The sequence below is a fragment of the Thunnus thynnus genome, chromosome 8 (genome assembly GCF_963924715.1).
Source record: "Thunnus thynnus chromosome 8, fThuThy2.1, whole genome shotgun sequence".
Taxonomy (NCBI): Eukaryota; Metazoa; Chordata; class Actinopteri; order Scombriformes; family Scombridae; genus Thunnus; species Thunnus thynnus.
In genome coordinates, this window is record NC_089524.1 from 11,629,069 (window position 1) to 11,651,076 (window position 22,008).

General features: G+C 40.7%; 1 protein-coding gene across 5 annotated transcripts in view; it reads right to left on the reverse strand.

The window, feature by feature from the left end:
- The window catches only part of adamts10 (ADAM metallopeptidase with thrombospondin type 1 motif, 10), a 59,904-nt gene that overhangs the window by 16,111 nt on the left and 21,785 nt on the right, over positions 1-22,008 (reverse strand). For 2 of the 5 annotated variants that reach the window (XM_067596472.1, XM_067596473.1), the window contains exons 6-17: positions 21,540-21,742; positions 19,374-19,457; positions 17,472-17,617; positions 16,101-16,144; positions 15,334-15,439; positions 11,854-12,000; positions 11,361-11,502; positions 9,801-9,908; positions 8,690-8,835; positions 6,722-6,785; positions 6,496-6,598; positions 492-625 (exon numbers count right to left, since the gene is read on the reverse strand). In XM_067596472.1, coding sequence (XP_067452573.1) covers positions 492-625; positions 6,496-6,598; positions 6,722-6,785; positions 8,690-8,835; positions 9,801-9,908; positions 11,361-11,502; positions 11,854-12,000; positions 15,334-15,439; positions 16,101-16,144; positions 17,472-17,617; positions 19,374-19,457; positions 21,540-21,742 — 1,427 coding nt within the window. Of the gene's footprint in view, positions 1-491; positions 626-6,495; positions 6,599-6,721; positions 6,786-8,689; positions 8,836-9,800; positions 9,909-11,360; positions 11,503-11,853; positions 12,001-15,333; positions 15,440-16,100; positions 16,145-17,471; positions 17,618-19,373; positions 19,463-21,539; positions 21,743-22,008 lie in introns of all 5 variants that reach the window. The other 3 variants (XM_067596476.1, XM_067596475.1, XM_067596474.1) reach the window with 2 other exon arrangements.

Consider the following 22,008-nt stretch of genomic DNA (forward strand, 5'->3'; position numbering starts at 1 on the left):
GTAGAGCTACATCCAACATAAACAAGAGGTGGAACTAACAATAGATGGAGAATCAGCAGCAACCACATACGCTGCACACTATTACTATTTTTTTGTCCGCGTCCTTTAACAAATGGGCCATGTGGGTGTCAAAACGGGTTCCAGGAGCTCCAGGCGGTCTCCACTTCAGGAAAATGAACAGCAGTTTGATGTTTTGTTTTCATTAACAACCGGGATTAAGAGAGAGCATTGATAATGGGAATGTGAGATTGCTGCCAAAGTTAAGATTCAGTTAAATTCAGCAGCTGATTGTGATGATCGTCAGCAGTCACTGTGTAAACTAGACAGTGGCGGCTTTCCAGTCTAGAGAGCGATTATAAACAATATTATCTCAGTTGAAGACAGTCTAGTGTCTATCCTCCTAACTGTGCGCTCACATCTAGCGGCTTGTATTTCAATCAAACACTTGCACGGATGTGTACAAACACACACATAGAAAGGTCTAATCTCACCTTACACTCTCCGTTTACACACACATCCAAGGAGTCGTCTCGGCAAGGCGTGCCGTCAACCACAGCTGGAGCACGCTCTGTGTAGAAGTTGTATCCTTCTGCCAGGCAGTTGAGAGAGCAAGGCTTCACCCCACCTAAACACACATATGCACACACATGCATACAGACAGGGAGCAGGGCATATAGTATCAATATACCGAATCTATACGCATAATAGCACACAAACACACACATGCACGTACAAATCTTCAAATGTAACTGCAGTAAATGGTGCATATACAGTTTACTGTATGTCTGCACACATCTATACATTATATACATGGATGCAACCATTCACAGAAAAGAATCAATTGATAGACATATTTTTTAAGATATTCACAAGATACGTGGCACATACAAGACCTGAAACAAAAAACTTTTCTACTCAGTTTTCTATTGTATTGATTTTACAGAATTATGCGTTTTAAATCCTCAAAATTGCTCCAGATTGATGCTTTTGATTCTAGTGACATTGCACTTTGTAGCATTGGCATTGTCAGATTTATGTTTGCTTACGTGCAGTTCTTGTTCTCTGATACTATAAAACATCATGAAGATCATGTTATATAATCGAAATCTCCAGAACACCTGCTAAATAGTCCTTGAGGGGAGATTGTTTTGTCTACTGCTGTTACCAAGTTCATGACTGAACTTTGAACCTTAACATTTACACAAACATGAATGAAAAATCCTTAAAGTTCTCAGAATAAATGTAATAATAATAAAACATAATTTCCATGATAACAGGCAATTTCCATCTGCTGATGAAGATAAAGTGATATGATCAAAAGCTCCAGGACAGCTGCTAAATTCAAGTCACAAATTACAAATTTGCCTCAGGGGGCATTACAATCTGTGCAGCACAACATCCTCTATCAACATTAGACCCTCGATTCAAATAAGGAAAAACTCCTCCAAAAAAAGCATTGGACGGGGGAAAAAAAATGGAAAAAAAACTCAGGAAGAGCAACAGAGGAGGGATCCCTCTTCCAGGATAAGCAGACATGCAATAAATCAAAACCAAAATAGACCAAGATAGCAAAATTACAGTGTGGAAAAATGAGATGACAAAATTATGGATAAATTGATAACATATATGAAAAATCTTGAGGTGAGACTGTTTTGTCTAAAACATCAGTATATGGGCTTTGTTTCCCTGATGTTCCATCTGCCCAGTTTACAAAAGCTCAAAGTTGAGTGAATGTCATGGAAAAAGGCTAAAGATGCTTTTGAGACTCTCTCCAGGAAAGAAAATTTCATTAGCTTGCTAGTTTCTGGCCAGTATTCTGCAGTCTGAGCTAATGCAAATATACCCAAACATGCAGAATTTGAATGCGGACTAATGAAATAGTCACTGAAGCAGCAGCCAAACCTCCTGCGGGGCAACTTCCTAAAAGCTGCATTCCTACACAAAACCACAGGCTTCTCTAGCAGCTCTGCAACTCATGCTGGGTGTTTAATTTGGTCTTTACATCTTCTTGAACACCTGGTTGAGGAATGAAGGACCACTAACACCAGACATGAAGCCTCCTTAACTAATGTTAACATGAGGCTATTATAATCAAATCTGTTTAGGAATGCTGTTTTTTTTTTTTAGCAAAGATTTCAACATTGTAACACAATCTGTGATACTATTCAACGAAGCCTGTGCTAGAAAGCGATAAATGTCGTATTAATATGTATAACAGGTTGCAAGTCTTTTATCACATCCTTATGAAGGGTGCAGAGAGAAAAGGCAGAGAGGACAGTCTGCTGGGGAGTAGGAAATGTTTGTCAGTGCTGACATCCAGAGAACAAGCAGCTGAATTTGATTATGTCCTCGCTTCCCTCGAATACTCGCGCACTGGAACAAAACTACTGAGTGCTACCTCAAGTAAATGCATACACATATACACATAATGTGCTATACACAGACAGAAAACTGTGAATGGATACACCACGACAATGGTATTAACAAAGTTAGTGACTTGATTTCTAGTGCATCACAAGTAACAAAAGATGTACAGTATAAGCACTGAAACTTAAGAAACTGAAATTATTACAATTAAACTTCTCAAAAATCAGCAGCACAGACATAAAAATACATTATTATAGAAGACATATGCTTTTTCTTGTTACATATATAATCTTGCAACACAGAAAAATAGTTTGTTTAGGTAAAAAACTCAATACCAAACATACCCTGTGAAGTAGAATTTAGTTTGGTCTATTTTTTTTTTTTTGACGTAATAAGGAGGAGGACATTAAATCACACATAACTACAAAACTGTCAAGAATGGCACAATATAATCCAAGACTTGTTCAAATTTTGGGCCTTGACATAACGACTGCAGAGCTGCAGAAGTCCAGGTGACCACATGACATCATCACTGCCACAAATTACATTTCACAAGTGCGTATGTGTTCAAGTGTTTAGTGTCTCAACTTGGTGTGACGAGGCGATTACACTGTACACACAAAGAAAATACCAAGCAATATGAAGCTTCGGTGAAAGTTCAGTGAGGAAGATCTCTTCCCTCGTGTTCTGTCTTCGTATCTCTATAGATAAATGTCTGCTGTTTCCTCCTGTTCCATTTCTCTCCTTCGCTGCCTCTTTCCCACACTGTCAAAGTCCCTTAATACCCAATTCCAACGTTACCATACCATACCCACATTCCTCAATCCAATCAGTCCCTAGACGCCGTTCTTTAAATATTTTTGCATTTCTGCCATTCTGTCTTTAAGACCTACTATTGCGCAACCCACCTCCTACCCATCATCCACCATGACCTCCATAATATCCAGGGAGACTCGTCCGAAGGTTCCCATCAACCACCTGCTGACTCCACTCCACCACCAGCAGCATCTAGACTCCGGGGGGGGGATCCTGTCCTACCTCCTATCATCATAAGGGCCAACGCTTAATGAAGAGTCTAATCGCAAAATATCTTTCTCTGTTGCTAACCTCATATTGTTATATAATACTCTATCCAAATACACAAACAGTCATGTATAGATATGTGCACATGCATGACTAAACCCTATTCATCTTGTCACTCTCTTTTTTTCTCACTATTCATTGCCCTGCCATGACACACACACACACACACACACACACACACACACACACACACACACACACACACACACACACACACACACACACACACACACACACACACACAAGCACACATGTGCACAGTGCTGTTATAGGGTATTCTCCAGCCAAATGGTATATATCCTTCATTCATCTGTGCAGCTTGCCAACAGCTCCACTATTTGAGTGGCTGTTGACATCAGTCTGGGCTGTGTTTGTTTGTGCTGGCAGTGCTGAAGCAGGTACAGTATGTACTGGGAAGGAGAGAGAGAGAAAGAGAGAGAGAGAGAGAGAGAGAGAGAGAGTATGTACTGGCAGGCTTGCAGACGATAAAGTGGTCAGACCATGGAAAACTACAATTCCCATGGTGCCTAGCTTTGGCAGGGCAACCAGGGCTTGCAGCAGGGTGTGTGTGTGTGTGTATGTGTGTGTGTGTATTATAACTTGCAGGCTGTTCTATGGAGTGTGAAGGTTAAATGTGAAGGCTGCTGGACTAAGAACAGCAATGTGGAGCAGCTTGTTCAAAAAAAAAAGAAAGAAAAAAAAAAGAAGCAGCTTAAACGACAGACCTTTTTTAATGAACTGTCCTTGGCTGTCTGAGCCGAGAGAGAAAGGCTGTCTCTGTTTTCAGTGTCTGAGGACAGAAACGAAGAGAGAGAGAGAGAGAGACAGTGGGAGAGCGAGAGAGATTGCATAATGGTGAACTAAATAAAGAGAAGGGGAGAGAGAGGGAAAAGAAAAAGTGAAAGAAGAGGAAAGGGAAGCTGTCTTCTCTGAGCGAGAGGGTAAAAGTGAAAGGAAGAAAGCTGAAATGAGAATTTGAGGAGAGCGAGAGGGCTGAAGAGGACAGGGAAGGGGCTTGGCGGTGTGATCTGGCCTTAACGCAGGGCAGAGTCTATGGCACTGTTCCTATTTTAACAGCTGCAAGGGATTTCTATTGTAAAATCAGCTGACTTGATGAAAGGAGCACTTGTTGCCTGAAGTTGGAATTGGCTGGCCGGCCATCTCTGTAAGCCATTATGTTATTGGAGGGCTAGATTAAAGGCAGTTATGTCGTTGAAACTATTTATCTTTCACGTCCAGTGTAGTGCTCATCAGGAGCGAGGAATTTGATGCAAGGCATTGTGGGATGCATGGCTCTCTGCAGCCAGCATCTGCAGGCCAGACAAGAGAGAGTCTGCAGCTTCAATTCACTTTTGCCTCCGCGAGCGCACACACACACACGCACGCATGCATGCACACACGCACGCACGCACACACACACACACACACACACACACATACACACTCTGTCTCCTGACTTCTGTTTGTCTCCTGTCATCAATTCCTGGCTCACTTCTTTCTGTCCATCGTCATCTGTTCACCTTTAATTTTCTCCTCCTCCTTCCTAATTTCACTGCATGCAACTTCTAGCCTCGTCTTTCGTTTCAAGGCAGTTCTGACAAACAAGTGGACGAACATGTGGAATTTAAATTTATCTTTAGAGTGATAACACTTTCCTTTAACTTGCTGTGTGCAGCTTGATCTATCTGGGAACGTGCAGGTGTGCTGATGGTCCTGATGACAGAAGCGATCGTTAATGTAAAAATGTTTAATTACAAAATGAAAGTCTTGCCTTCAACATTTTACTTAAGTTAGATTAGGATAGATGTACATTATTAAAGTAAGCATCTTGCAGTATGGCCCCTTTATACTATTATATATTATAATCTATGTGCTGTACCACGTTATTATAAGTTATACCTTAAAGAGTAGCCAGCATTTTAAAGTTGTAGGTGGTATAGTTAGGGATGGTTTACCTACTTTATATACCGGTATAATTTACTTTATTAAGCTACCTAACTGATGTAGTACATAGCATGCATAGAATAGGATGGTCATATGTTATGATCATATTTGTGTTTTTATTCCCAATACCCTGCGTAGCATAAGTAGGTAAAGCTAATATAATAGATAGATGGTTATTCGTATGTAAAATCTAAATCTAATAAGTGGTCAGCTGTTTGATACATGTAGTGGAGTAAAGAAGTAGTAGAATCATAATGAAACATATGATTAAAATACTCAAGTAAAGTAAAAGTTCCTTATAACTGTACTTAAAGCTGCATTGATTGTAACAAGCTGTAAACATAAGACTGACATACAGAATTGTCACCTTATAAAGCTAATATTGTGAATGTGTTGGCAAACTGTGAATGTTTACATGCAAGTAAGTAAGATAAATATAAATCTGATATTTACTCTCCTTTAATCCCTGTAAATATTGCCACCAACTTCTGAGGGAAGTGCTGTGCTCAATTCTCCAACTGTGTCTACGAGCTCGTTACTAAATTTGTTTTTTAAAGATGGGCAGGTTTTAGCTTTTTGCTGAAAACAGCAGCATCTCGAGACAACGCTGATGAGAGTGGTGAGAGTGAACCAAAACAGTAGATCCGATCTGAAATATGTGAGCGGACAACATGAACCACCCATGGAATAGTCTTAGCAACAACCTTAGCAACAAAGGCTGCTGAACGGACCGTCGTTTGTGGGCACGTGCGAACAATACGACATCATCACGAGGAGGAAGTAGGGGTAACTTTGCAAACGGAGCATTCAGAGCAGACTGAATCCCTGGCTTTTGACTTGAAGGGAGCCTTTGTACGTACGTTCACCTCAAGTTTTGGACCTTTGACCATGTTTAACATCGACATACGACACCATAATAGTATAAAAATAAAACAGAAAAAGCATGATATGTCCCCTTTGATATAAACATATTGATTAGAGTGGTGTTAAGCTCAGTTCTCGTGTACATGAACTTTTCTCCAGTGGTTGACGTAAAGGTCAAAGAGTTTGTCTGCAGTAAAGATCACTATGGAGCAAATAAAACACAGGTCACTCACTCACCTCCTCTGTATGGCTTCCAGGTGTAAAATTTTCCCCGGAAAGGAACGATGTCGAAGTCGGAGCACTGTATCTCCCGGAAATCCCGTGAGCCTGCAGGGCACTCCTGTAACACGTACACAGAAAACAGGTATAAACAAATTACATTTAGGATTTATATTACTATATGTTCACTAATTGAATAACGTCTATAACATTAATGATGATGATGAGGAGCAGCAATACTCACATCAATATTGCAGGACCTGAAGCGCTTTCTCTCCCCCAGACAATACTTTCCACCAATGGTTGGCCTTCAACCAAACACAGGGAGAATCAGGCCAGTCAGTCACATCTGAGTACAATTTAACAAGCTCTAACCTCCATCATCACATCACAACACAATGCTGGCTTCTGATCTCTGCTTTGTCTGCCTTCATCAGCGTGTTTTCAGTCTGCACTCTTTTATTGCATTATTGTCTATCACAGACCGTCACAACAATACCTCTGTATACATATTATACTGAGAAAGAAGCCAGAGGCAGCCACCGTCTAATGGGTGCCTCTACTAAACTTTCAACAAATTTAAACAGCATGGAGCCAAAACAAATATGCAAACGATGCTCAGAAATGATACCAGAGAGCACCCTTGGCCTCAGATTTTGGTCAATTCATCCTCTGTTCAATAAATTCAAGATGAGGGATCTGGTGACTGCTATTCAAAAGCAAGTCTGGTAGCAGTTTCGTGATGATTCAGACTATCTGAATTATTTAACACACAATAAAAAACAGTGGGACTGCTGTACTGGATTAAAATCCTAGCATTCATGTTACCTGCATGGAATTTGCATCTTCTCTCCGTGTTTGCATGAGTTTTATCTGAGTGCTTCAGTTTCCTCCAAAAGATAAAACTGACAAAAAATGTTGTCAGGATGAACCAATCTAACTTTTTCTTATTTGTTGCTACTGATTCAGAATCCTAAAGTGCTTTTTTCTGTTTTATACTGTATGTGTAAAGTAGCATTAACTGCACATGCAACTTTAAATCTCTCATTTTAGTGTTACTGTATGTAAAGTTAAATTTTGTCTTTACAAATTTATAACAACATTCACTAAGAAACAGTATATAGTGTGGATCAGTAACTTCTGTCTAATACCTGATCCATTCAATGCTGATCCAATGTATTGGATTGATGCATCAAAAAGTGAAAAAAAAAAGTCATGAACCAGCATCTTCTATCACTAAACAGTTAAAATCAGTGAGCCAAAAATAAGGTTGAGGGTAGTAAAGAAATCCGCTTCCTGACCTGCTGCATGTATACACAGATTTACAGTAACCAGGTTACTTACAGTGCATGTAAACACCTTCAACGTAACCTGGTTTCTCTGAGTGACTTGGTTATTCAGATAGATAGATGTGTAAATAGTTTGCTGGAGCATAAAGAACTTATTCCCATTGTGATTTATTCCAGCTTTGTCCTCCTGTCCTACTTGAAAAACTATTTCACAGTACATTGAAAAAGGAATTAGAACCAAAGGGGGACCAAGACTATAAAGGGAAGGAAGTTCACATTTTAGGGTAATATATTGTATTTTGCTCAATGCCACAACTGTAATCTAGTCTAGATAGCAAACTAGAGGGTAACCAGCTGGATAATCTCATTTAGTGGTTTACATACCGAAACAATGTTACTCTGAGAAATCAGGTTAGAGAGGAAACCTGACAACAAGTTTACATGCACTGTGGTAACCTACTTACTGTAACACACATATACACACAGCAAGTCAATAATCAGATTTCCTCCAACCTTATTTTGTTCAAGTTCAGCGGTCGAAACCTGCACCACTGTGTCTAAAGATCTTTGCTTTTATCTTGCTGCTCTGCTGTCTCAGTGATACTTCCCTTCTCTGAAGTATTTGGCACATGCATACATGTAAAAAGCTTCTGCTGTAAAAAGGTCTTTCTTCAGGGGAACTCTTACTGGGAAAATCAGATTTCTGCAGACAGCCGATTATCTCTGTTACTTAAGAGCATGTAATCACACTGACTGCTATTCTACAGTATCTGCTGTTCCTGGTAAATCAGATAAATCTCACCTTCTCACTTATGTGCTGAGGTAACTTGAGTTTTACTGTACAGGTGAATCTGCCAGGTAGAGTTTCACACTACAAAACTGATTCATTTCAGACTGGCCTGACATGTGGCTGAGATCTGTACCTTGGGCTGTCGCAGTGTCTGATAGAAGACGAGACTCCACCTCCACAGGTCCTGCTGCACTCCTCCCAGGGTGACCACAGCCCCCAGCCCCCATCCACGCCCTCTGGACGCGTCCCATACGCCACACACACCCGCTTGTAGCACCACTGTAAACACATATAACACACATTTATACACACATGGATAATGAATAAATAAAAAGAGGAAGCAAAGATTATAAGACAAACCAACAACACAAGATATTCTGCAACCCATGAACAGTTCTTTGTGTGTTTCAGGATGATTTTTTTTCCTTTTAAAATGGTTCATCCTACAAATATTTTTATTGGAAAACATGTTATCCAAACAAAACATCAGCCAAGTTGGGTCAGAGTGAGGACATGCACTGCTTTTTGGCTGGACCGGCCACGGACCAGCCCTGTAACCCCGAGTGTCTGTCTGTCACTGACTCACTGACTTACTGACTGACTGACAAAGTTACACCATTGGTCAGCTGGCCCAGCGTTGGGAGTTTCCTCATTGGCTGTTGCTCTTTCAAAATTAATTGGCGTGAACAGTTTTAATTATGTCCTCAGGGGGCGTTTACAGCGGAGCCCCTGCATGCAGCCCAGAAAGAAAAACACACATTTATATGGCAAGCAGAGCAGTTCAAATATATGTGATTTTTAACACTCGGAGGCTCCAACACTGACAGGATACCCGTGGATACAAAGAGACGTGATTGATCCATTTTACCAGCCTGCATGGCGGCTTGCAGCTAGTTAGCATGGCTAGCATTGTTAGCATAGCCGTGCCGTGCTGTGTATAGCCCATAGACTGTATAAAAATAAGGTGTAGCCGCGGTGTCTCCAGTTTAACAGCACTGTGCTGGACAGGTGACAGGTGTGTTTACTGTGTTTGTGTGCTCTGAAAGATTTCACATAACAAACCGGCCACAATTTCGCACCAACAAATAGTTCAGCCATATACTAAATATACTGAAGCAGGCAATTGGTCCCAGATGAGCAAAATCTACCTCCAACATCCATCTTACCTGCACAGGCTACGTATAATCTTTCTGTTAACATTATTCCCTAATTTAAAAAAAGAAAAGATTAATTTCATTATTCACCCCTTTCTCTATTGTGTTGGTCTGACAGATGGTTCCCTCTGCAGCGGGAATGCTGCTGGTGATGCAGCGGTTGCTTTTGCTCATACACCAAAGTTCACTGCAGACTTCCTGTGTGTGAGTGACAAGAGAATAAAAAAACGATAGTGAGACAGGGGGGAAAAAAGGAAAAAAGGGCAAAGAGTGACAACCTGTCAGAGTGGTTTTATATCATCATAGAGACACAAGAGCAGACACGCTCTCGTTCACCTTCCTCTTTGCTCCCTCTACAGCAATGCCTATAACACATGGGGCTACGTTTTATTGTATACATATGCTCTGACCACATCGTATCGATAATAATGAGTCTATAAAGCAGTTTGCTGTTCCAGATGTCCATTTACTCCAAATCTGGCCCCATAAAAGTTGACCATGCAATAAAGTGGATGCTATTCACTGTAGGTATTGCAAGATGTTTCACATTCTTGCAGAGAAAGTCTGACTTGAATAAGAGAGCCAAAGGGACACAAATCAAGAGCGAGCGCTGAGATAAATAATTCAGATTGAGATTAAGTCAGCTAAAGGAAAGATTAAGTTAGTCTTCGATCATCATCAATCATCTGACCCATCGATGAGATTTCAGAAGGTCTGGTTGAGAAAGAAAATGAGAACAGCTGAAGATAATCGAAAGAAGTGTCAGGATTAGGACCCTATATGGGGGACTGTTGTTAGATAAAACTATCTAACTATAAGACATTTTGCAACATTAACAAAGCTTCATCAGTTCTGCTACATGACATACAGTGATTAATGACTTAAGACTTAAAGATATTCTGTGACTTAGGTGGATGAAGATCATTGAAGTCAAAAATAGGTTTAAAAAATACAATTATTTCTAGATGATCCATTTAGAGCTTGAAAATAAAATGCAAAAGTATAACATACATTCACATGAAAGCTCTGTAATTGCTGGTGACAATTTTAAGACTTTAAACTGGAGTGACTCTTGTCCAGAAGAAAAAAATCAGGAGAAAGAGGAGAGATTTATGTGATCAAAAGAAAAAAGAGGGTTAAGAAAAATTATAATATATACCATGAGACGACATAAATATGACAACTGTCAGAGATTTCCCCAAATTGTTTCTAGGTGGAATCTATCCCTTTAATGTTTCTGGGTGTATTAGACCATTGTGGACAATATTGCAAATCAATGAGCAATTCAAGCAGGACTTTAATTTTTATATGATGTTTGCATGAATGGGATGAAGTACTTTAATTTGTCAGGGATTTAATTTACTGGATTAGCCAAAAACAGACATTTCTGCCTGGTCATTTTATCAACTGTCTGCCCTGAAAATTTTATATCATGATATCACAATATAAAATTACAAACACAGTGATAGAAACAAACAAACAAATCCAGTTGCTCTTGATATAGCCTTTGTGGATATACCGTGATAGAAGATTTTACGCAGATTGCTCACTCCTACGAGGGAGGCTAAGCTGAAAAGACAGGACTGTATAGAAAGGAAAAGTAAGGTTAAAAGTGAAACAAAAGAGTAAAAATTTAGACAGATAACTCACCGCATATTTACACTGTCGAGATCTGACGCCGTACTGGAAGCGACACTGTTCATCTGCATCGTAGGCCTGACCGGGGGCTGTGGTGGGGTACACAAACTCCTGCTTGGGGGGGATGTTGTTCAGACAGGAGCCCATACCTGAGCTAAGGCACAGAAGATGGAAAAGAAGGAGGAGTGAGATTGAACAATAACTGGCAATATTTAGGATATCCCAGACAAAACATAGTTACTGAACTGAATAATTCTTGGACCAATTCACATGCATGAATCACCTGTGTTTAAAAATATAACTACTTTACAATGAATATAATAAAAACACTGAAGAGGTTCAAGATATTGTAAAATCATTAAAGTGGAAGTGCCTACTGTCTACATTAATCAGTTTTTCTGACCATAAAAAATGTTTTACCGACATCTAAGTGAATTTTTCCTTTGGCCAACCCCTAATTACCCAATTATTTGTGGTGTTGCAGATATCTGATAGGCTGACTCACTCCAGGAAGCTGGTGATGTAATCCCTGCTACAGGCCGACCAGATGAACGGGTTTGTCTTCATGGTGATGTGGTCGGCCATCAGCTTGGCGGTCTCCTGGCTGCGGGGTCCACAGGCGTTTCCCATCCCGTCATGGTTCATCCCAAACCTAAAGAACCATGATGATACGGTGACAACAGTTTGAGGCAGTAAGGACGGTTAATAGTCCCTGCAGCGGGGATGAGGACAGTGGAAAATAGATCATTGCGGATAACCAAGTGAGATCTACAGAACAGACGTGAATTAAAAAAAAAAAGATTATTACCCACAGCTGTCAAAAGTGCTCACCTACTTCTATCAAAAGCCTACGACCAGATGTATCATTATCGTCATCATAGCGAGAGCAGTGGACAGCGGTCTTCAATGAGCTGTAGTTGTGATCCTGTTTTTCTTTGTGACAGCTTATTAGGGACTGATGTACATCTTGTGGTAGACTAAAACTTTGAAAGAGTTTCTCTTCTTGACTTTTGTCACTCTGTCCAAATTTATTTTGACTTTTAACAACCAAAAAGAGAGCTGCAGCATGGTATGACTCGAGCCTAAGTTTACATTCTTTACTAATATGACTGACACACCTTACCAGCGCTGTAACTACTGATTATTTTCATTATCAATTAATCTGTCAATTATTTTCTTGATTTACGGATCAATCGTCTTGCCTATAAAATGTCTGAAAATAGTGGAAAATGCCTGTTTTCATTGCAAAGAGCCCAAAGTAACTTATTCAAAATGCTTAATTTAATGTGTCTGACCAACAATCCTCACTACAAAGATATTTAATTTATGATGATATACGAACAGCATCAAATCCTCACATTTGAGAACCAGGAACCAGAGAATGTTTGGGATTTCTGCTTGACAAAAGACTGAAACAATTCACTGATGATCAAAACAGCTGCAGATGAATTTTCTGTTGATTGACTAATCGATTAATCATTACACCTGAAACACAAATGCCATTAATAAGCCTGCAGGATAAAAGAGCCCTGAGTCACCACAAACACCACTGGACCACGATAAATACAGCATATAAAGAGTCTTATCCAGAAGATTATAAACTGTTATGTAATGGTTCACTGTTCATGACACAGCAAAGGGATATATGAATGACATGCAGTTAACTGTACTGTGGTAAGCGACATAGTTAATGGTCCATTTGCTGTTTGAGCATTAATGAAAGACAGTGATAATGCTCACAGTAGCTGTGCTTAAGCCTGAAACATAAATGCTCTGAAAGCTTTTCTTCCCCCCAACTGAGTTATTTCTGTCTTTGTCTCTCTTGTCTTTTCATGTGGCTTCCCTCCACCACAGACAGGCCTGCATTTCATCTAATGCTGCACGGTGATGTCAAAACAATTTCGATGACAATTAAAAACAACTGTTAATTGTGTTGAAGCCTGGGAAACAGATTTTAAATATACACACACATACACAAATTAGCACACTCTGTCCAGTCATGTTGGTCGGGCTGCCTCGGAGTACTAGAAAGCTACCTGTGTTGACCATTAAGGATGCAGGACCCCAATAGATCCAACATCTGTCTTAATACTTCAAAGTGCTGTGTGCATACACAACTGAACTGGAGACTGAATTACTCTGCAAGTAGGATACTCCCCCCAAAAACAAACCAACTTGATGGTTTTCTCAAGAAAAATGGGGGATAAAATTAGTAACATCTCTTGATTTATTGTGTTCATGACAAACATAAATCACAAAAGCAGATATATAATTACTAGTTACTAAGTGATGCAGATCAGCTACGCAAGCCAAATGAGTACAACACAGTTTACGAATCATCCAGGGGATCCAGATGGCATCTCCAGGTGCCGTACCAACCCCACATGGAACTAATCCCAAAAGCATAAAAATAGTGTTACTGAGAGAAAAAACACAACTATTAACACAATCTTAACTGATGGAAATGACAGGTGCTGCTGGAGATCACATTAACTCTGGAGTTGTGGAGATGTAATCTGAGGACAATCTCTCTGTGGGGGGAAGGGATCATCTCGGACCAGACCACAAGAAAACATACACGAGACACCTCGGTGATCCCTAAAAACAGCAACCATGAGTGAGGTAGGGAGTCCGTGTTTTTCCTCAAAGGATCTTCAGTAGTCTACAGTCTTAAAGGGCCATAATCTAATGTCCATGATCTCTACTGTACAGCACACGCAATATTGTGGTATTTAAACCTGTCATTACGGATTTGAAACATGTCATCTGTATATACTGTTTAACAAGACTTATACCATTTCCAGATAGCAGACACGTGTATGACGCAAGTCGATTAAAAATGTGTTAAACCCATTTTGGACCCATTTATATCTCTCTTTTTTGGGAGGAAATTGATTAAATGACATTCAAATGGCAAGTAGATTAAAGGCCGGGTTCATAATTTTTCACGTCTGTCTTAAAACAATAGTCAGGCGCCAAAATGAACATTAAAATAGTTTTTTCTTGCTGTAATCATTCCTCCTGTTCATATTGGCCATTAGAAGATCCCTTCATAATGCACTTACAATGTTAGTGATGGAGGCCAAAATCCACAGTCCTCCTTCTGTGCAAAAATGTATTTAAAAGTTTATCTGAAGCTAATATGAAGCTTCAGTAGTCCAAATGAGTCAAATCAAGTAGATATTTTTCAAGGTTACAGTCTTTTTAGTGCCAAAGTCTCTCTTTTTGTTACTATATTTCCACTGCGGCTCAACGGGGAAACACAAAGAGCGAATTTGATGCTAAAAAGACTGTAAATGTGGCAGATATCCACTTGATAAGACTAACTCAGATTGTTGAAACCTCATATAAGCTTCAGATAAACTTTTAAATGCATTTTTGCGCCAAAATGACTGTGTGGACACACTGTGGATTTTGGCCCCCATCACTTCCACTGAAAACACATCTGAAGGGGATCTTCTAATGGCCAGCATGAACAGGAGGAATGATTACAGCAAAGAAAACCTCTTTCAGTGTTCATGTGGGCACCTGACTGTTGTTTTAAGACAGACTTAAAGAATTGTGAACATGTCGTTTAAGTAGATTCAAGAGTAATTTACATGTGTATAAATATCTGAAATACAGAGTCTGTATTATGAACAAATCCACCATCTGACACAGTCAGTCATAGGCTAAAATTTCTGCTGTCTGATACCTTCAACTGTCCATCATGTCTGCCTCTTGGAAAAATCCTGTTGTGAAGATAAATTTGTTCTTGAACAGTCTGCCTGCCACGTTTCCACTCAACAGGTATTTATTTATCACACCTCCTTTATAGCATTAAGCACGCAACTTTAAAGTGATTTGTGGTGTGTTCATAAAAAACAGATCAATGGGTAATAAAGAGTAAAACATGAACAAAGTCATAGTTTTACGACATTTGTGAACCCTGATCTAAAACTTTCAGGAAATAAAAAATGGCCGTGTGTGTGTGTTTGTTACTCACGTGTGTCCAATCTCATGGGCGATAGTGAAAGCTGTTCCCAGGCCGATGTCCTCATTGATACTGCAGCTTCTCTCTGGCTCACACATCCCTCCAACAGGAGCCAGACCTGCAACACACACACACACACACACACACACACACATGAATACCCACTATCTCTTCAGACCATCAATACAATAAGAAACATTCAGATCGATTTACAAAACCATGCTAATCTTAACTTTCAACTGAAAATGTTCAGACTGAAATATGTTGGCGGTCAACACACAACTCTATTCAGAAATATCGTTATATTTTCTAAACGTTTCTCGTCATGAGTGGAGCAGCAGTTCAGTTAAGTTCATTCTGTGGTCATTCAAACAGCACAGCAAGCATAATGCAGCTTCCTGTAAATTAACCAAAGATTTATCAGTCAAGTCATGCTTGATTTGTATCAAATTTTTTGTGTTGATAAGAGTGTGTATGTGCACACTGTTGTATGTATATCTTGGGAGTTTCAGTTTTAAATCTTGAAAGTAAGGACATTATTGTAAAGTGAGGACGATTTGGACGAACCTCACCTCAAACTGGACCTTCAAAAGGCTGTTTGAGGGTTAGAATACTTGGCTTTAGGGTTTAAGTTAGAACAAGGTTTAGTTTCAGTGCAGGATGAAGGTAGATGTTAGGCATTCAGCTGTAGTAGGGGTTAGAGGCAAAATGATGCATTATGTCAATGAGGGTCCATACAAGTATAGTTCAATGTGTTTGTGTCTGTGTGTGTGTGTTACCTAGTGTTTCACAGGGCTTGTTTTTTTGGATGCAGATGTCGTATCTGAAAGGAAATAAACAAGGCTGTTTATGACTAATCCTTACACACACACAGACACACAGACACACGCACACACACACAGACACACACACAAACACACGGACACACAGTAACAGGCCCATTCATGAAACCCAGCATGTAATCACACTTACGTATTGGTACACAAAAATACAAAACCACTGGACATGGACATGCCGTACTCTCACAGACTGACAGACACAAACTTACACACATGTTACAGACAGACAGCGGTGATAGCAGACAGATATAGTTTTAAAAGAACAATAGCAGGAAATCTTGGACGGTCACTGTGGTGTCATCTGTCTGGATCGTTTCCATCCTCCGGTTGATAAATGCTGTTGTAAAACCAAACTGTTCTCACAAAACCACATCTCAAAAAGAAAAAGAAAAAAAAAAAAAAAGTTATGACATTTATCTCTTCTTACGCCGCCTCTGTTTGACATTTTTTTTGCCTTTATTGTGCGGTTGACAGTGAAGTGACAGACAGGAAACAAGGGGAGAGAGATGGGTATGACATGCAACAAGGGTCCCTGGCTGGAATCGAACCAGGGATGTTGCAGTTATGGATGTTGTGGTTATGTGGCATGCGCAGTAACCATTCAGCTGAGGGGGGGGCGCTCCCTCTGTTTGACTTTTAACCTCCTGCGACTTGAGCTTTAGCACATTCTGTTAGAGAGAAGAGTTAAATATTTGTGGCAGATCGCATTCAGATGACTCTGACCAAACCGGGGTTGTGTTGTTTGCTGTTGCACATTCCTCTGTCAATAGCATAAGTGTCTTATCTGTTTAATATGCGTCTACGACTGTTTGTCTCCGTTTTTCTCCGGCAGTGTCAGTAACAGAAAGCGTAGTTAGAGAAAATTGAGACAGAGCAACGTCGTCAGATTCGGGGCAGCTCTGCTTTGATTTCTCACAGTGTCTCTCCATTTTCTTTGGGCTGCTTTCTTCTTTTTCAAAAAAAAAAAAAAAAAATCTGTCATTGTCTCTCGTTCCCTCCTTGTATCTCTCTTTTAAGTTTTCTCTCCAGATGCTGAGCCGGGCAGAGCGGCCCCAGCTATCGTCACCCTAGACAGGACAAGATACAGCCCAACTCTCTTGGACTTGGCTTAATGAAAACCTATGAGGAGAGGGGCTGGGAATGTGAGAATTCAGCTCGGAGGAAACACTGCTTTAACCCTTATATGAACAGGAAAATAAGCGAAATGTATTTTTATTTATAAGACGTTGCAGAAGAACGGTGAGGGTGAACAGAATTATAGTCTTTGTCGCTCATTTCTGTGAGGAAGGTTTGTCCGTTTGTATTTCTGACCTGGTGATAAGCACAGCGGTGTCATGGTGAGCGATGCCGTTGTCAGGTATGGCGTTCCCATAGCTGCTCCGGTGCTGGATGGTTTTCTGCCACTTACAGAAGCTGTCTAAAGACTTCCCCGCATGGTGGTTGATCTCTAGTGTTGGCTGGTGGAGAGACAAGACAGGAAATAGGCACTCAAAAACAATTTAGGAAAATCTAATTAGGTACTTAAATCTTAAAACACAACAAAACATCAGCATTTTTACATTTATGCAAACAGAAAACAGAAAAGGGCTTACACAGCCAACAAATAACAAATCAATGTCAGAAGGATTAAGCTTTAGGATAGATTATTACGCCAACCCTTCTCACAACACAAAAATTTTAACAGTTATGAACAAGCCACATAGTCCAAATCAACAATCAGATGATACTCAACAATGCTTTGATAACCAAGCCTCAGATTTCCTGTGTTTCTTCCTGTATTCAGCCTTGTTTTCTACCTGACTCACACTACTATAACATATGTTCATCAGACTTGTATGCCAACAAGAGAATAAATTCCTAAAATTTGGCTGCATAGCTTAAAAATCTGAAGAACCCTCGCTCCACTGAAGCTAAGCAGGACTGGAGTGAAGGCGCTTTCTAGTATTATGAGAGTGCAGAGAGGAGAAGGAGAGGAGGGAGTGCTCTGCTGGCCACAGCTGGCGAGAACTCGTAACCCAGGAATGCATGTGGTGACATAACTAGTAATTGTCTCATCCCACAATCCCTCATTTCTGGGTCCACTGCTGGCCTGATTTTCCTTTCCAGGGGCAGCTTGCCTTTTTCAGACCTGGAAACCAGTAACAGAACCACTCACTGAGACTACTTTCAATCCTGTCCCGACCTCAACCTCAGTGGTCCACAGAGTAAGAATAACAACACTAATACTGCCTACCGCTAATGATCCTAACATTTACTTCTTTACTCTGTTGGATGACAAACACATCCGAGCGGTAAATTATGGGGCTAATTTTTAGGCAGTATGAACAGTATGAATCATAAATGTTCCCTAATAGGACAGCTATGGAGGAAACCTCAAAGCCACACTGTAATGCCCCCTTTTCTTCAGCATGATTCATCTGTCAGAACGCTATAAGGTCAACGTTACGGTGGAGCCTGCCGCACCGTCTCGCCACATGCTGTTAACGGCAGGCTAATAAGGTCAGTTGCAAGTAGTCAGATGGCTCAGTCATCTCCTGTGCTATGCTGGTAAGGTCATGCACTTTTTATGAGCTGAACTCCTGCCTTGTGGTTGGGTGTGGATTCTCACTCTGCATCCTTCCTGACCTCCATTCTTTCACTTATATCAAGTAAAAACAGGACCAAAAAAAATATTGATGAAAATAACAGATTTGGTTCCTGATGGTGTTCTTTTGTGCCTTAAATGCGTCACATTTGGGTTTGTCCATCTCCTCTGGTGAAGAAGGTTTAGATGTTTTTTGCATCAGTGTCTAAATCTAACTTTGAGCTTTTCTAAGCCCTGAACATGCGTCATAGCAGTCGTCAGAGAGGTGACTGTTCACCAGAGTAACAAGCAGGACAGTCACAAAGCAGCTCTGTCTGACAGGTACAAAACTCCCCTCATTCCTCGACTTTTCAGCCTTTCCTCATCCATCTCTCTCTTCCTTACATCCTCTAGTCGTCTGCTCTCATTACTGTCGCGATTCACGAGCCCAATTATGCACTCAACTTCCACTGGGGACTGGTGGAGGAAAAGACACTTAAGCCAATAATTTGACACAAACAAGGAGCTCATAGACGCCGGTCAGGGAAGAAATTTGTGCAGGCTGGATGGAGAGGAGAGGAGAGGAGAGGAGAGGAGAGGAGAGGAGAGGAGAGGAGAGGAGAGAAGAGGAGAGGAGAGAGTTTATTTACCTGGTCCTCCATGAGTAGGATGAGTCGTGTCACCACAATGTTGACTGCATTCCCCAGGCTAGAATCCTGGAACAGTTTGGCAACCTGACCTCCAGGGAAACAAGAAAAGACCAGTCTTAAAAACAGCTGATACACCAGCAGAGCACCACATCACACTAATCATCACACAGAAAAGTCTTGAAAAACGGATGAAACATCAGTTCAGAGACCAGCACTAATGCATTGTCCGTGTATATAAAAATGTATTTGTCTTCCTAATTGTGACCAATGGAAAATCTAGATTTATTTGAATAGCTGAGGCAAAGAGCAAGAGCAAATATAATCGGGCTGAGGGGGGCATCCGTGTCTTGTGCCCCTACAAAGACTGATTCTAAGCTATAACCAAACACTTGTCTCTGAGGCAGACTAGTCTATGAGTCTTACAGGAGCTGTAAAGTCAGTGCATCACAACTGCAGATGATTATTAAAGAGTTACGCCCAGGACACACTGCCTACCTCTACCTGAGCAGCATGTGTGCATCACTGAACTGCTGCGGCTGCACGTGTGTGGTGTCCACACAGCAACTGCCAGCTCTATCTTTCTACATAGAGTTTGACTTTGATAATGGCCATCAATGATAGAATGTTTCATATCATTTCATCATAAATGTCATTTATATTTAGTTTAGACAGAAAAAGGTTAAGAAGTGTGTACTCAATTGTGAAAAATAAATAAATATGTGAGGTGAAAGCGGCTTTCTTTCTGACAGGCATGGTGGGGTCTGGTTGGGGCTACTTCTCTGTCAGCCACATACACTCCTCACACAGGACAGGTTTTTTTAATTGATTAAACTGATTATTCTGCCAGTTGAACCACTTTAAGTGAAGAAAATTCCTCCAGACGACACCAAGTTCCCCAAACCAGCCAAACACACTCTGACAAACAAACCTCCGAACTAACTATCAGGAGGGAAACTGACAATAAATAAGGAAAATAACAACACAGAATCTCCGTCCGGAAGCAGGTAAAACAACAGGCGGGAGTCCCGGCTTGAATTAATGTCACAGAAAGCGAGCAGGAGTCAAGAAAAGAAGCTCCGTGTGTCACCGAGGCTCCCTGCCCTCCCTGCTGTGGACCGCGCAGGCTGACCCCGCAATGGCGACACTTGATGTTTTTTTCATGTCTGTGATATATTTCACAGATAAAGACACTGAAACTATAGTGAAAGGTGTAATGTTGCTGGTATGATATCAATATGACTATCAACAGATCACTTTCACTGTCTGTGTGGCTGTTCTAACCTGTTAACATGGGCGCTGAAATGAAAAGCAAGAGGTTCGGTGATGCACACGTGCCACTCCTGCAGGCAGTGTGTCCCGGGCCTTAAAGCACCGAGTAATAAAAAGCTGAGAGTTAAAACTACTGCTAGCACTCAAGCTGCACTCAGACACTTGTCATTACTGTTGTCTTGTGTAATTTGGCCCACTTAGCTCGACACCACTTACAGTAAGAGACACCGTTGGTTTCTGTGATTGTACAACAGTCCGGATATAACCTGCTTTGTAACAATAGCTGCTGACCGACCCTTCATTAAATACATTCCAAACATATGTGTGTTTGTGTGTGTAGGTTTAAGTGATTAACTGTGTGCGAAGTGATTCCCAGTGACAGAAATAGTGGTGTTGATGACATACAACCTAAGCCTGTCTGCCTAACACATGTAGTCTCCACGAGGATAAAGCAAAAAAAAAAAAGGTCTACACATGTTTTTCTTTCCGTCTCTAAACAACATTCAAGCCAATAAATCAGAAATTTGCTTTTATTTCAATTTGGCGTTTCTGTTCTTCCCAACTGAGTCCTCAAATTCTCTAAAATGTTTATAAGTTGACAGCAAGCAGTACGTTTAGTTTGATGCCAAAAAGACAAACCACGATTGGCTGTTGGATCACTGCTGAAAGTTTAGAAAATCCAAACTATATAAAAACAAAACATCATCTTCACCACATCTTCTTAGTCTGACTCTGCTTCAATGTGAAACTTGGCATGCAGTCTTTAATCTGTGAAAACAGAGTCGTCATACGGTCTTCCTCCATCTGCCATGGATAGAAAATTTCCCCCTTTTTATTATGAAGAATATCATTTTTTCACGCAATGGGCAGATACATCTTTTGTGTTGTGAAACTTACAATATTCATGACAGCCAGGATGTACTGCTCGATGTCCCTGCGACCATGGTAACCCACCATTATCTTGTCGGCTACCACCAGCGTCTCCACGTAGCGCTCCCGGCTCACTGAGCGCTTCAGCGGCAGCTGGCCGCGGCCGACGTGATGAGGAGGCGTCTTCAGAGTCCGCTGCCACCATGACGCCCCCTTCATCGGCTTCTCATCTGAGGCAGAGGAGACACAATAGCACATGCAGTAAGAAGAAACCCACAACAGACAGTTCATCCCATTATTTATTCAAAACATAAGTATTCAATCACATTTTGCATTTGCTCTCAAGAGAATAATGATGATCAACTAAAACACTTTGCCAAGCAGACAGAATGATGTCTGAACACCCTGTCCACGAAAATAGAGAAGGATGAATGCAATGCATTACAAAGTTGGATGTTTAAAAAAAAAACTTTTATTTGTCAAAAGATGAACTCTT